Source organism: Aquarana catesbeiana, linkage group LG06 (genome assembly GCF_042186555.1).
Source record: "Aquarana catesbeiana isolate 2022-GZ linkage group LG06, ASM4218655v1, whole genome shotgun sequence".
In the NCBI taxonomy this organism is placed as follows: domain Eukaryota; kingdom Metazoa; phylum Chordata; class Amphibia; order Anura; family Ranidae; genus Aquarana; species Aquarana catesbeiana.
The window spans coordinates 235,981,615-235,996,025 of record NC_133329.1 but is presented as its reverse complement, the minus strand read 5'-3'; the positions used below and the strand labels follow the sequence as shown (position 1 = coordinate 235,996,025).

At 46.6% G+C, this 14,411-nt stretch overlaps 1 protein-coding gene across 1 annotated transcript in view; it reads right to left on the bottom strand.

Annotated features, from left to right (window-relative positions):
* PTCD1 (pentatricopeptide repeat domain 1) overlaps window positions 1-14,411 on the bottom strand; it is an 85,006-nt gene that overhangs the window by 34,872 nt on the left and 35,723 nt on the right. Inside the window, exons 6-7 of the mRNA XM_073633082.1 lie at window positions 10,289-10,954; window positions 8,084-8,200 (exon numbers count right to left, since the gene is read on the bottom strand). Of these exons, the coding sequence (XP_073489183.1) occupies window positions 8,084-8,200; window positions 10,289-10,954 (783 nt within the window). The remainder of the gene's footprint in view (window positions 1-8,083; window positions 8,201-10,288; window positions 10,955-14,411) is intronic.

Below are 14,411 nucleotides of genomic sequence, written 5' to 3'. Positions count from 1 at the left end.
GTCATCGGGACAGAAAGTGAGGTGAAATCTTCTGAACAGGGGCACAGACAGCAAAAAAAAAAAAAAAAACCATTACAGGGGTGTTAACCATGCCCTATGCTATCCGAAAAAGCTTAAAAATGTTTTTTTAGGCTGCAGCTACACTTAAAAAAAATGTACCTGTTCCGACTTACAAACAGATTCAACTTACAAACCTAAAGACCCTATCTTGTTTTTAACCCGGGGACCGCCTGTATAAAGACATAGATGAGTGAGTTTGGGGTGGAGGAATTTAACAGACCATGCACAGGTTCCTGACCTCAACCCAATAGAACACCTTTGGGATGAATTAGAGTGGAGACTGCGAGCCAGGCCTTCTCATCCAACATCAGTGCCTTACCTCACAAATGTGCTTCCGGATGAATGGTCAAACATTCCCATAGACACACTCCTAAACCTTGCGGACAGCCTTCCCAGAAGAGTTGAAGCTGTTATAGCTGCAAAGGGTGGGCCAACTCAATATTGAACCCTACGGACTAAGACTGGGATGCCATTAAAGTTCATGTGCGTGTAAAGGCGGGTGTACCAATACTTTTGGTAATATAGTGTGTGTATGTATATAAATATATATATATACATACATACATGTACAATTATTGTTGTGTATGCATATAACAGATATTTGCGCATATCTATGATTATAATCCTATATTATCATTATTGATGTCCTCCTGAGGAAGCGGATCGATCCTATGAAACATAATGAGGCAGTAACAGGGTGAATGGGAACATAATATATGTGACATTAAGGCCCCTTTCACACTTGTGCAACTTGGGACTGCAAAGTTGCATGACAAGTCGTACCCCATGATTTCCAATGAGTACCATTTATATCTGTGCAACTTCAAAGTAGTCCCTGCACTACTTTGGTCCAACTTGAGGTCCATGGACCAGCCTCTGTTGTCATATGTGTCTTTATACAGAGGTAAGCTATTGTTAATTAATTGTTTCAACAGGGAGAGAGGAGGGGGGGTTGGTTTGCACCAACTAAGGGCTATGGCTTTACGGGCATAGAACAGGAGCAATCCCATCAGTGTGCGTCCCGTCACCGTAAGAATTAGTTGTTCTATCAGGCCTAGTATGCAGATTGACATTGATGGTTGGTAGTGGCACAGAGGTGATTTGTGTGATAAAGTCTAATATCTCCCTCCAGTATCCGACAATTGACGGATAGGTCCAGAAGATGTGGGTGAAGTCCCCAGGAGTCCCACCACAACTCCAACATCCGGGAGGGGCGTCGGGGTTCATTTTGTGTAGTCTGTGAGGGGTAAAATATGCCCGATGGACTATCTTAAATTGGATCAGGCAATCTCTCAGAGAGACCAGGGAGCTAAATGGGAAATCCCATATGTCATCCCAGTCATCGTTGTCAAAAATCGGGGATGTCACGGGACCATTTAGATCTTAGCTTTTCCATAGTCGGGAGAGAGGTGACAGGTGTGAATATAATTGAGAAGTGGGTTTTTTTGCACAATCTGATCTAAGAAGGTCCTCTAGTGAAGATTAAACTAGTTGAGGAGGGGAGTTAGAGAATTGGTGGCCGAAGGCATGGGAGAGTTGAAGGAATCGTAAAAAATAGGACTGTATGTTAAAATCGGAGTTCAGTTTGGAAAGCGGGACTAGGGATTGATTGGAGACAATCTATGTCACCATTTTGATATTAAATTTGGTCCAGGCATGAGGCTCGGGAAGTTTATAGATGTGCTCCAGGGTTGGGTTTAGCCAAAGGGGAGCATTGGGTGAGATTGCCTGTTAAGGGTATTTTTCTAATTTGATACCTGCCCCCCATGCACGCAGTGTGGTGCGCATGGAGGGTGTCAGTCGATAGGGGGCTTGAGGGCCTCGAAAGAGCAAAACATTTCAGCGCCTCTAGGGATCCCAGCACTGCCGTCTCAACCTGGGTAGCTGGGTTGGAGATGTCCGGATTGAGCCACCAAGCAGCCGTTACTAGCTGGGTGACTAGATAGTACTTGTATAGATCCGGACACGCCAAGCCACCTTCGGAGGTCGGGCGTATTAGTGTAGTCCAGCTGTATCTGGTGGATTGGGATCCCCATAGGAAAGAGGCGAGGAGGCGATGTAGACATATGAAAAAAGATTTAAGAAACCACTGTGGAGAGTGGCGAAATAAGTATGTGAATTTGGGGAGTATTTTCATTTTAAACAAATGTATGCGTCCCAACAGTAAGAGGCAACGATTCCCACGCCTTCAGCCGTTGCCGAGTCTCCTGAACCACCAGGGACAATTTTAGGGGTAAGTAGTCAGAAGCCTGCCTGGAGACCACCACTCCTAGGTATTTAAAATTCTTGACCCATTGTAGAGGGATGTCAGTGGGAGCTGTGTCACGGGCCGCAGGGTCTATGGGGAACAGGAGAGATTTTGTCCAGTTAACTCTGAGGCCCGTGACAGAGGAAAAAGAGTTGAGGACCTGTAGGGCTCCCTCGAGTGATGGACCCGCGTCATTGAGGAAGAGTAGGAGGTCGTCTGCGTACAGGGCGTCCCTGTCCTCCAGCCAGCCAACCCGCAGCCCCCTAACGTGAGGAGAGGTGCGAAGGGACTCCTCAAGTGGCTCCATCGCGATGGCAAATAAGGCTGGAGAGAGAAGGCAGCCCTGCCGCGTGCCCCTGGATAGATGGAAGGACCGTGACAGGCCCCCTCCCAGCTTAATGGCCGAGGTGGGGTCACGGTAAAGGACCTTCATCCATTCAATGAAGATCAGGGGGGACCCCATCCTGCGGAGGACCTCCCAGAGAAAAGGCCACTCGACTCAATGTCCAGGGAGGCCACCACCCTAGATCCCTCATTGAGATGTTGCACGTGTATGTTGGTGAATAGGCGCCTCAAGTTTACGTCTGTCGCTCTATTGGCCATGAAACCAGTCTGGTCAGTCTCAATGATAGATGGTAGTAGGGGCTGTAGTCTCGTGGTTAGTAGTTTGGTGAGGATCTTGAAGTCTGTATTAAGTAGGACGATTGGTCTGTAGAAGACGCAGGATGTGGGGTCTTTAGATGCTTTATGGATGAGAATGACATGGGCATGACCCATGGAGGCCGAGAGGGCACCATAAGTCAAACATTGGGAATAAAGCTGGGCCAATTTGGGGGCCAATAAGGCCCCCATGAGTTTTGTAGAACTCAATGGGTAGTCCATCTGGGCCCGGAGACATTCCCACTGGGAAGGACCTAATTGCCTTCAGTACCTCCTCCGGGGTAATTGGCCTCACTAGGGATTCTCTCTCCCCACCAGACAACCAGCCAAGTGCCAAGGGGTCCAGCCAGGGCGTGAGGTCCCGCGACTGGAAGTCCGAGGGTAGCACTGAGGTATAGAGAGAGCTGTAGTACTGGCGGAAGGCCTCGAGTATGTCTGGCAGGGAAGAGGCCGATTCTCCCGAAGGGAACACCACACTAGGGATCACCGTCAGGGGTCTGTCATGTTGTGCGAGCATCGCCAGGAGGTGACCGTTGCGGTCTCCTTGTTCAAAGAACCGTTGTTTGTTTCAGTAAAGGTCAAGTCTGGTAACCTCGGTGAGGTGGAGGTGTAGCTCATGTTTCGCCGCATTGAGGGAGTCAAAATGTGCGTCAGTGGGGTCAGCTGCATAGATGTCTGATTGGGATTACGCAGCGGTCTGTAGGGCAGTAGTGCTAGCCGCTTGTTCTCTCCGGATCCCAGCAATAGAAGAGATGTATTGCCCTCTGGTAAAACCCTTAAAGGCATCCCAGGTCACCGCTGTGGAGGAGGATCCCGTATTAAGATCCCAGTATTCCGCTAAGTGTGGTGGAATGGTATCTGCCAGGTCAGCATGGGAGATCCAATGGGTCCCCAGACGCCAAAGGGACGAGGAACGGAAGGACGGGGAGCGAACAGTAAAAAGTAGGGGACAGTGATCTGAGAGTCCGCTGGGCAAGTATGAGGCGTCTAGTATATCTGTCAGCATAGTCGGGTTGCCAAAGGCGAGATCGATGTGGGAGGTAGTTTTATGTGTATTGGAGAAATGCTCTGGTTGTGGGTGTTTCCATCTCCACACCTCAGATACACCTAGCGCCTCTGCCCATGAGAGCAAGTCAGTAGAGAATTGTTTTGGGGGGGGGGGGGTAGGTCTGTCCAGGTCCGGGGCCAGAATGGCATTGAAATCAGACATTAGTAACAGTTTGGCAGGGCAGTATGGAGTGATTTTCTTATCGTGTATAAGGTGGAGGAGGAAAAAGGAGGGGGGATGTATACACCTACCACAATATACCGGACACCCCAGACAGTGAACACTATTAGTACATATTTACCCTGGGGGTCAGTGTGAACATGTTCCATCACACATGGGAAGGATTTACTGATCAGGATTGTGACCCCTCTGGCATATGTGGACTAGGAGGCGTGGAAGGCTCTCTGGATCCATGGCTTTTTCAGCGCCAGTAGTTTGCTGCCCATAAGGTGCGATTCCTGTAAAATTACCATATGTGGGGAATGCAATTTGAGGTACTTGAAAAGCACCGCTCTCTTAAATTTAGAATTGAGCCCCCAGACATTCCAGGACAGCACACTGTAGGTGGGGGCGTCATGTCCTGTCATTGTGCGTAGGTCTGACGGGGGAAGAAAGGAGGAGTGAAGCAGGTGCACATGCACATCTCAAGAGCAGCAAGGATCCAGGGAGCCTGTACCAGGTGGAATCATGACCCATGAAAGATCAAATAGACAAAACGAACATGAATAGATACATAACTTATAAACAATACCCATGATGACACCAAGGTGTCAAACCTGCCCTCATCTGATGACATCCCTAAAAACTGGGAAGTGATCAGATCTGGCCTATACCCAAAACTCAGAAACAATAAAACGCTTAAACTTTAATTAGCAACAGTTCAGTGTTATATTTCAACACTTGTGGAAGCTCTTAGGTAGGGGAAGCAGGTTCCAGACAGTAGCACAGTCAATAAAAAGAAAAAAAAAAAAAAAAGAGGGAAAAACAAAATTGGTGGTTGCTGCTGGAGCTCCTCAGACAGGAGGAGTGGGTGGTAGTCTATGCAACAAAGGACGTTGAACAACCAACTGGGTAATGGTGGATTAGAGCAGTGAGGAAAGACCTAGGGATGGATAGTGAGTAATACTGTGATTCAACATGGAACAGGAGGTAGTCCTGTTCGGGGGGGGGGGTTGTGATAGTTAGCTGCTCCCAGCATGTTGAAGTCAACTATGGTTCCCTGGTCGTATGTTGTTAGCGGGTATCCAGCCATGCCGCAGCAGCCTCCGGGGTGTCAAAGAAACGCGTGTTGTCACCATTGGTGATCTGCAACCTGCTGGGATATAAGAGACCAAAGCGTACTCCCTTTTCCCGGAGCCGACGTCTCACATCAGTAAAGGACTTGCGGCGTTGCTGTACTTCCTGAGAGAAATCCAGGAAAAAGAGCAGTTTGGTATTTTCGCATTTAATTTCAGGCATGGCGCTGCCAGAATGCAATCCCGATAATTTAACAGCTGCAGCAGGAAGGAGCGAGGAGGGGCCCCTGGTCTTGGAGGGAGCGGCGGGACCCTGTGGGCTCTTTCCACCACGAAGGTGGAGGCATATCACCCAGGCTGAACAGGGTGCACAGTAATTGTTCAGTAAACTCAGCTGGCCTGGGACCCTCAGCTCTCTCAGGTAATCAAAGTATGAGGATGTTATTCCACCTGAGGCCATTCTCAGTGTCTATAGCACGCTGCTGGCGCGCTTTCATTTGGAGCTGAAGGGCCCTCACCTCCCTGAATTCTGCCCGGACTGTGTCCTCCACTGTGGAGACTCTGTCCTCTACCTCTGCAATGCGGGACCGGAATTTGTCCATATCCTGACAGATGAGACCGACATCTATGGTCAGGAAGTTGATCTTGGTTGTCAGAGTTTCCTTGCACGCTGTAATGGCCAGGATCTCTGCTCCTGTGGGGGCCACCGCCGCCCCCGGCTCCGTGACTGCCTGCGTATTCTCCGCCATCGCGGTAGTGGGCCGCCTTGTAGAGGAGACGGTCGCCGGTGGGGGGGTACGAGAAGCCTTCGGACCAGATTTTGAGTAGCGGGTCCTAGGGTGACCCATCCAAGGTTTGGCCCGCAATGAAGGAGGTTCTTAGGGGGCCTGCAGGTAGGTATCGGGGTCCGCGGAGTACGATGGAGGATGCGAAGGTGCTGACGGGGGCGAAGCTTCAGCGGTACGCGTCCACCCCCTTCACAGATTATCCACTCCCCAGCTGCAGTATGATTCAATCTTTCCCCCTCAGGGATGCTAGCAGGAGGGCAGGAGGAGAGGATGGCCGGATCACAGTGCCCAGGCTGGGAGGATGTTACCGGCTTTATAGGCCCCAAAATGGTGGTGGGTTGCAGGTGTGGGGAATCAGTCTTCAGGGATCCTCAGGAGGCCCTCTGATGGCACCCTCCCGGACTATCCCCTCTGAAGGAGCTGCCCCAGGTAGACGAGGATGGGGCTGCCGCTCATCCCGCGGATCGTGGCACTCGGATGTGGAAGATGCCGGCGGCCTTGTAGGCCGCAAGATGGTGGCGAGCAGCGGGTGCGGAGAGCCTGTCTCTGGGGATCCTCAGGCGGCCCTCCGATGGCTCACTCCCGGTCCGCCCTCTCTGGAGAAGCTGCTCTGGGCGGATGATGACGGTGCTGCCGCTTGTCCCGCAGATCGGGGCACCCGAGCGCGGAGGATGTATGTGGCCTCGTGGGCCGCAAGATGGCGGCGGGTCACGGCTGTGTGGAGCTGGCCACAGGCCGGGATCCACAATTTAGGCTGGAATTAAGGCAGGGGTTGCCCAGGGACCTATAGGGCTGATCTGGAGGCTCACCGGGTTGCTCAGTTCAGAGGTTGGCTGTAGATTGAGTCAGGATGTGAGGAGCTCCACAGCAGCACGTCTGTCTCGTCTCACATCTGGACACGCCCTCCATATTTATTTTAAGTGGAAAACCTTCTATTTTTTTCCCCAGAGCATAGTACCAGAGGCTCAGAAAACTGTTCACAATGTTAAAGCAGAGCTACACTATCTGAGCACATCAAACCAAGAACGCTATTTAAAAAGAAGTACAGCCAAAGCTAGTTTGGCTGTATTTTCCTGTGGATCACAGGAGTGCAGTTCGTCTTGCACTCCTGTGACCCGTTTTCAGCAGACAGCGGCCTGAAATCCACTCTCTACTGACATCAGAGTGAGTCCAGGCTCCACGTCAGCACGACCAGGGAGTTGGGTTCCGCCTAGATCCCTGGATCGACACCCAGCTCAGCCTCTCAGCGAGCCTCTGAGAGCCTGAGGCTCCCACCCCCTCTACAGCTGAACGCTCCAGTGAGCGTTGAGGGGCAGAGCAGAGAGTGGTGACTGACAGTCACCAGCTCTCTGCTCGGGAAGCTGTGAGAACCGAGTGATCGGTGGTGTTCGATTGCTCGGGTTCTCAGTGTTAGAGGCGCCAGGGGACAGATGCAGCATCAGACCGATGCTGCATCCACCTAAGCAAGTATGAATAAAAAAATAAAAAAAAGCATACTTCTTTTTTAATTCATTTTTAGTATTCAAAGCAAAAACGAACCCATCCATTCAAGAAATCACGTTGAAAAACAACACCCTAGCTTTTCTGGCTGTGGCGATCTTAAGGGCAGATTATTCATGTAGCATTTACTTTCTGGATTCTATCTGCCCTTAGCTCAGGCATACAGGCAGAAAGGTGTGCTTAGCTGAGAAAACCCCTCCTCTCCACCCCTCCTGAAGACTCCTGGGATGTAGAATATCATTTGCCTAGGCATGGAAAGCAGGAAGTAACTAAAGAAATTTGAAAAAAGATGTAAAACAAGTAAATATGATATACTTTCCTATCTATTTAGTAATGCTAGCAGCATAAGGATTAAAAATAGTCAGTGTTGACTAAAAGAGTGAAGTTCTGCTTTAATGGCCTCAGATGACTGATCTACACAGTGTGACACCACTAACCTCACCAGTTTTTTTTTTTGTTACACAGTTTCAGTTACAGTTTCTCGCTGCTTCAGATATCATTAAATATAGACAGTGAAAAGCTGAAAACTGGAAAGTTTTTATACCGCCATGTCTTGAAGCAGCTGTAGCCCATCTTCCTTCTTACGGCAGGCCTTTGCTAGATTGCAGAACGTGTGGATGTTTGGTGCAATTCCTCTTTGTGCTAAAACTGGCAACAATTCCTGTAAAGATATAATTAGGTGACATAAACACAGTTTACAGTTTTGCTGATTAGGGGGTTAGTGCAAGGCTCGATAAACCCCAGACGCCAGGTCGCCAAATTTCATCCTGGTGCCTGGGCTGCCGCCCGAATGCTCCACACAACCCCTGCTATGTATCCCGGGCTCGGCACAGCGGTTGCCGCCAGGTAGAGGGAGAGGAAGGAGAGCGGACACACATTTGTTCTCCTCCCCTTCTTGTTGTTGAACCGGAAGTGACATGTATGACGTTGCTTCCAGGTCCCTGCTGACAGTTTCTCTGGCCATCAAGGCTGGGAAAGAATGTAATTGCAGTGCTATGTGCATTGCATTACATTACATTCAGTGGAGCACAGGGGAGAGATTTGGGGTCTTTTAGACCCCAGATGTCTCATTAAAGAGAACCTGTCACCAAAAAAATCCTCACATAGGGGACTATTTGCCCCTATGCAATGGAAAGAAAAAAACAACAAAACAAAAATAAAGCGTAATTCCACTTTTGTTCAGAAAAAAAAAAAACATTCCCCTTTGGGTGATGTACATTGCAAGGATTATAACAACCTTTGTTGCAGATTCCTACCTTTTGTTATTCTGAAGAAATTCCTGTTTGTTCCTCTGTGCTGAGTGGGTCTAATGGGAGTGGTTTCACAATTATCAATCAGCTGTGGCAGCTGCAGAGCACTAATGAGGAAATCTGCTGGGCCTACATCCCTTTAGATGTGTTCCTATTGGGAGTATCTCACCAAAAATTACATTTTTGTTGCAGGGTATGGCTGAAATCTGACATATCTTAGGCAGACTTTTTGGAAAATTGGTGACCCAATCACGCAAGCAGGAAATGGTGTTTCTGGGGCATGTTCAGTACACACTCTATGTGCAGAACAACTCCAGGTAGCCATATTGCATTTTCAGAAAATTATAGCGGCTGCAGATTGAAAAGGAAAGGAAATTTTTAATAACATTCAACTACAATATAACTTGTGTCACAATTGTATACGCTATATTATTTTTTATTTGCTATTTTTTTCCCCCACGAAAGTGGAGTTACCCTTAAAGAAAAAAAAAAAAGTTTTCTTTTTAAATTGTAAAAAAATTAAAGTTACACCCAAGCAGGCATAAAGGCATAATGTGCATACTAACACATTATGCCTTTTCTTTGCATGGAAGAAGAAAGGAAGAAAAACCCACCAGGGTTTACTTCCTCTTTAATCTTTAAGCCTAAAATGACTTCTTAAACATGTGCAAAAAATGCAATAACAGCTGTGGCAGGTAAAAGGATAAGTTTACCTTCGGGAACATGTTACCTGTTCCACCAGTAAACTTTTTTTTTTTTTTTTTTTTTTAAACAAACTGGCACCTAGCTGTTTTCCTAAATTTAAAGCAAATTTTTCAAGCCCTGGGTTAGTGGATGGGTTATGGTTAAAAAACCCAGTTTTTGTTCTGTCCTGGTCTCTCTTTGGGCAAACTTTGCTTCACATCCTGTCCCAAGACATAACAGGAAGTGAGAGAATATTTGTCCAAAGTAAAGCTGGCCATACACTGATTGAAATTTGTCTGTCTTTTTGGCCCTTAGGGTCAAACCCACTCTTTCTACACTTTTAATAAAACGGTGTATACCGTCAAAAATGATGTGCGGGATGCAAAGACTTCCTAGACCCTGAGGTCCACTATCTGGTCTTCAGTTATTTGTTTATCCTTTACTACAAAGTGGTGTTTGTGACTGAGGTCTTGTTCGTAGAAGTGTTCCATTTTAGGTACACCAGTGTTGAGGTTTCTGTATTTTAATCTAAGTAAAAAAATTGGAAAAAAAAATGTTAAAAAAAAGGAAATACGTCCGGCTCAGCAGGGACTGTCCTATCTCTAACTACTAAAGTATTTGTTCTTAGGGTGCCTGCCCACCTCCTCTCTTCCTTAGTGGCATTTTTAGCCATGAATCTGTAAGGTAGAGTTATGATCAAAAATTTGGTTTGTATGTGAAATTGGTACTATACATCTCCAAATCAGATTCGTAAATCAATGTTTACTTCTAAACACTTAGAGAATGGAGAAAGACAGAATAGTGTTTTATCTTACCATTGCCGATTTCAGATCCATAGTTTCACTCCTCTTTAATATCAGCGTGTTAAAAAACGTCAAATCGGGTTTTATTTTGAATGAATCCATAAGGTCAACAAGGGTAGCTTGTGACTGCTGGTCTGGTTTCATCACTTCAGCCATTAGTGTGAATGTTTTTATTGAAGGTCTGACATTGTTTTCCTTCATCTTCTGAATAAAACCCTCCAGGTCACCAATCAGGGCAAATCTATCATAGGGGTTAGCGACATTCGTCAGTGATACTACTGAATCAGTATTTAGGTGAAGATCTAAAAGGTTTGGCACGTTACTGGCAGCAAAAGATGGCTTGATGGCAACCTGAGATGTGTTTTTCAAATCTTTCTGACCCCCTGTAGATGACAAGTCTGTTACAGTACTCTGATGATCCCTTGAACCATTGTGCAGAGGTAGCCGTGCATGTAAAAAGTCTTTATTAGATTCTTGTTTTGTTTTGGTTCCCCTGGTTGTCTTGTCTTCCTGAGAGTTTCCTGTGCTTAACCTCAACACATTCAAATCCTTGGAATTTTGCAGTATATTTAACACTTCATTCGGCTTTCCAATGCCAGTGTCTCTGGTGGCACGAAGAATCAAGTTATAGGTGTAAATATCTGGCTTTATACCCAAGTGCAGCATTTGTCTCCATACCTATGTTAGACAGAGATAAATAAGAATAGATAAAAAAAAAAAGCTGCATAACTATGTAACCAGTTGCCTACCTTTGGTGTGTTACACACATCCATAAAAACCCCTCCTCTGTACACAAGGCGTCCCCTGTACATTCAGGAGGCGGCCTGCAGTTTCTCATCTCCCCCACTCCCTCCCGTGCACAGCCCCATGAGACCCAGTCTCTGTAGAAAGATGAGCTCTCAATCCTAGGATTGGGAGCCAGTCAGAAGCCTTCCTCATTGAATGATTACTGTGACAGCCAATCACAGTGATCATTTAGTGTAACATTTGTAAACAATAACAAAGTAACACACTTGCTTTCTTATCTCCTCAGTTCTAAGTCAGACAACATTCGGTGTGAGAGAGCTGCAACTAATGCCTGGTACATACGATGAGATTATCAGACAAATGATCGTCCGATTTTTTTTTTTACATGCTAGTCTCATATCAAAATTGAAGTTTACTAAAGTTATGAAAATTCTCGTATAACAGAATAAAAATTCGGAAGTGATGTAATGTGTTGTAGTGTATTGTATTGTATTGCATTGTATTTTCGAATGATAATTGTACTGATTAAATCAATACAGGGCACTTTCAACCCCTTCCTGCCCGGGCCATTTTTCAGCTTTCAGCACTGTCGCAATTTGAATGACAATTGCTTGGTCATACAACACTGTACCCAAATGAATTTTTAATCATTTTCTTCACACAAATAGAGCTTTCTTTTGGTGGTATTCAATCATTGCTGTATTTATTTAAAAAAAAAAAGTTTTAAGTTTCTGTCAGTAAAATGTTGTAATTTTTCTCCTTCACTGATGAGGCTGCACTTATGGGCACTGATTAGGTGGCACCAATATGCCACACTTATGGGCACTGATAGGTGGCACTGATAGGCGGCCATGGTGGGCACGGATAGGCGGCACTGGTAAGCACTGCTGGGGCTTTACTTTAATTAGGGCACCGATGATCAGTGCCCCGATTACCTGTCCTGGTGTCCCCTGCGAGGGGATGCCGCTGATCAGCTCTCCTCACCACACACGCGGTCAGTCTGAGGCGAGAATAGACGATTAATGACACTTCCGCATTTACATGTGACTGGCTGTGGTTGGACACAGTCGATCACATGGTTAAAGAGCAGTGTCATTGGCTCTTTACAGAGATCGCGGTCACGCCGTGTCCTAAGAACACGACAGCGGCCGTTCTGGGGGGACGTCATATGATATCGTCCCAAGACAAGAGCCGCACTGCTCCTCCATCATTTGACGGTGGGCCGGTGGCAAGTGGTTAAACGAAAATCGTATGATCTGGCATCGTACGAAAACGTTTTTTTATGCATGTCCGATCGGATAATATTGGATGAACTGTCATGATCGGCTCTCGAAAGCTGTGTACCAACGATCAGATTATCTTACGATCACTCTGAAAGCGGTATTTTTCATACAAATTTTCTGATCGTGTGTACGGGGCTTTACATAGAAGAATGTTTAACCACTTGCCGCCCACCCACCATCAAATTACAGAGGGACGGAGCAGTTCTTGTTCTGGGTGGTCATATGACAGCGCACCTGAGCGGCCACTTCATGGGCGCGTTGCGATTGCTGCCGTGTCATGTTGCTAGGACACGAGCGACCCAGATCTCTGTAACCAATCACAGCTGGTCACATGTAAACACAGGAAGTGCCGATAATCGTCTCTCATCGCTTTAGGCTGACAGAGTGTGCGGCGAGGAGAGCCGATCAGCGGTAGCTCCTTGCAGGGAAGAACAGGGCATGCAATCAGGGCACTTATCAGTGCCCCGATTACAGGGAAGCCCCAGAAGTGCCACCAATCAATGCCCATGAGTGTCACCAACCAATGCCCATGAGTGCCCAGTGACACAAATCAGTGCCCATTACTGGTGCCAGTCAGTGCTGCCTTTTAGTCGCCATCAGTACCTGCTAATCAATTCCCATCAGTGTTGCCAATCAGTGCCGCCTATCAGTGCCCCATCAGTGCCACCTACCAGTGCCTCATCAGTGCCACCTAATCATTGCCCATTAGTGCCACCTCATCAGTGCAGCCTCCTCAGCGCACATCAGTGAAGGAGAAAAAAATTACTGACAAAAACGAAAACTTTTTTTTCAAAATTTTTGGTCTTTTTTCTTTTTTTTTTTTTATGAAAAAAACAAAAACAAAAAAACAAGCATTGATTAATAACCATCAAAAGGAAGCTCTGTTTGTGTGAAGAAAATGAATAAAAATCCATTTGGGTACAGTGTTGCATGACCGCGCAATTGTCATTCAAAGTGCGACAGCACTGAAAGCTGAAAAATGGCCTGGGCAGGAAGGGGGTGAAAGTGCCCTGTATTGAGATGGTTAATGTGTGCACGGGGAATTAGTTAACTCTTAGCTAACCAGGAAATGCCCTTATTTTACTATTCAACCCATTCATTTCAGTGATCACTATGTATAAGCACTATTTAACAGTTTCGTCTCCTGTTCCATGTTTCTATTTTAAATTATTTGTTGGAAAAAAATATAAAGCATTAGGGTTGCACCGATACCAAGCATTTGCACGAGTACTTGTACCGAGCATCTGCACGAGTAATTGTACGATGCCTGGCAGGAGGCCAGTACATCTGGCATCCTCAGTGTAGCATGGGGGGCCGGGCAGCCTCACAGATAATTGGTGCATCGGTGGGGGCAGTTAAAAGCACTGATCTCCCTGTATAGCTTTTCTGACAGCCGCTTCTCCTCCCGCGGCTGTCAGGGAGATCGGTGCTTGTAACTGCCCCCATCACCGCACTGATCATCCCCGATTGTCCCCTGTGTCCTCCCCGGGTCCTCCTCTGTGCCCCCTTCGTCCGGGATCTGTCAGGATGGAGAGCGGAGGAAGGAGCCGGTAAATCTGTCATTTACCATCTCCTTCCTTTTCCAAATGCACAGAGTTAGTGATTACTGACCCTGTCCATTCATAACTGAACATCGTAACCTGTATTTAAGATGATTCAGTTTATGAATGAACAGGAGCCTCTGTCTTCTGTCCAGTCATCTCCAGTGCAGCTAAGACCCTCCCCCTCAACAGGGTGGATTAAAAAAAAAAAAAAAAAAAAAGGAAAAGGAATAATTGTTATAAGTAAATAGAAAAAAAAAAAAAAAAAAAAAAAAAACCACTGACACCGTCCACTCCCCCCTTGCTTAAAAAAAACAAACACACAAAAAATATATAAAAGTTGTAAAAAATAAATAAATAAGTCAAATAAAACTAAAAAACTACTGACACAGTCCACGCCTCATCAGTGTCACCTATCAGTCCCATTAGTGCTGCATATTAGTGCCACTGTCACATGACAGTATAAAAAAACCTTAGTTAGACTTACCAGTAATAGTATTTCTACGAGTCTTTTAGGACAGCACCTGGAGAGAGCGCAGCTCCACCCACTTCCCAGGAAACACT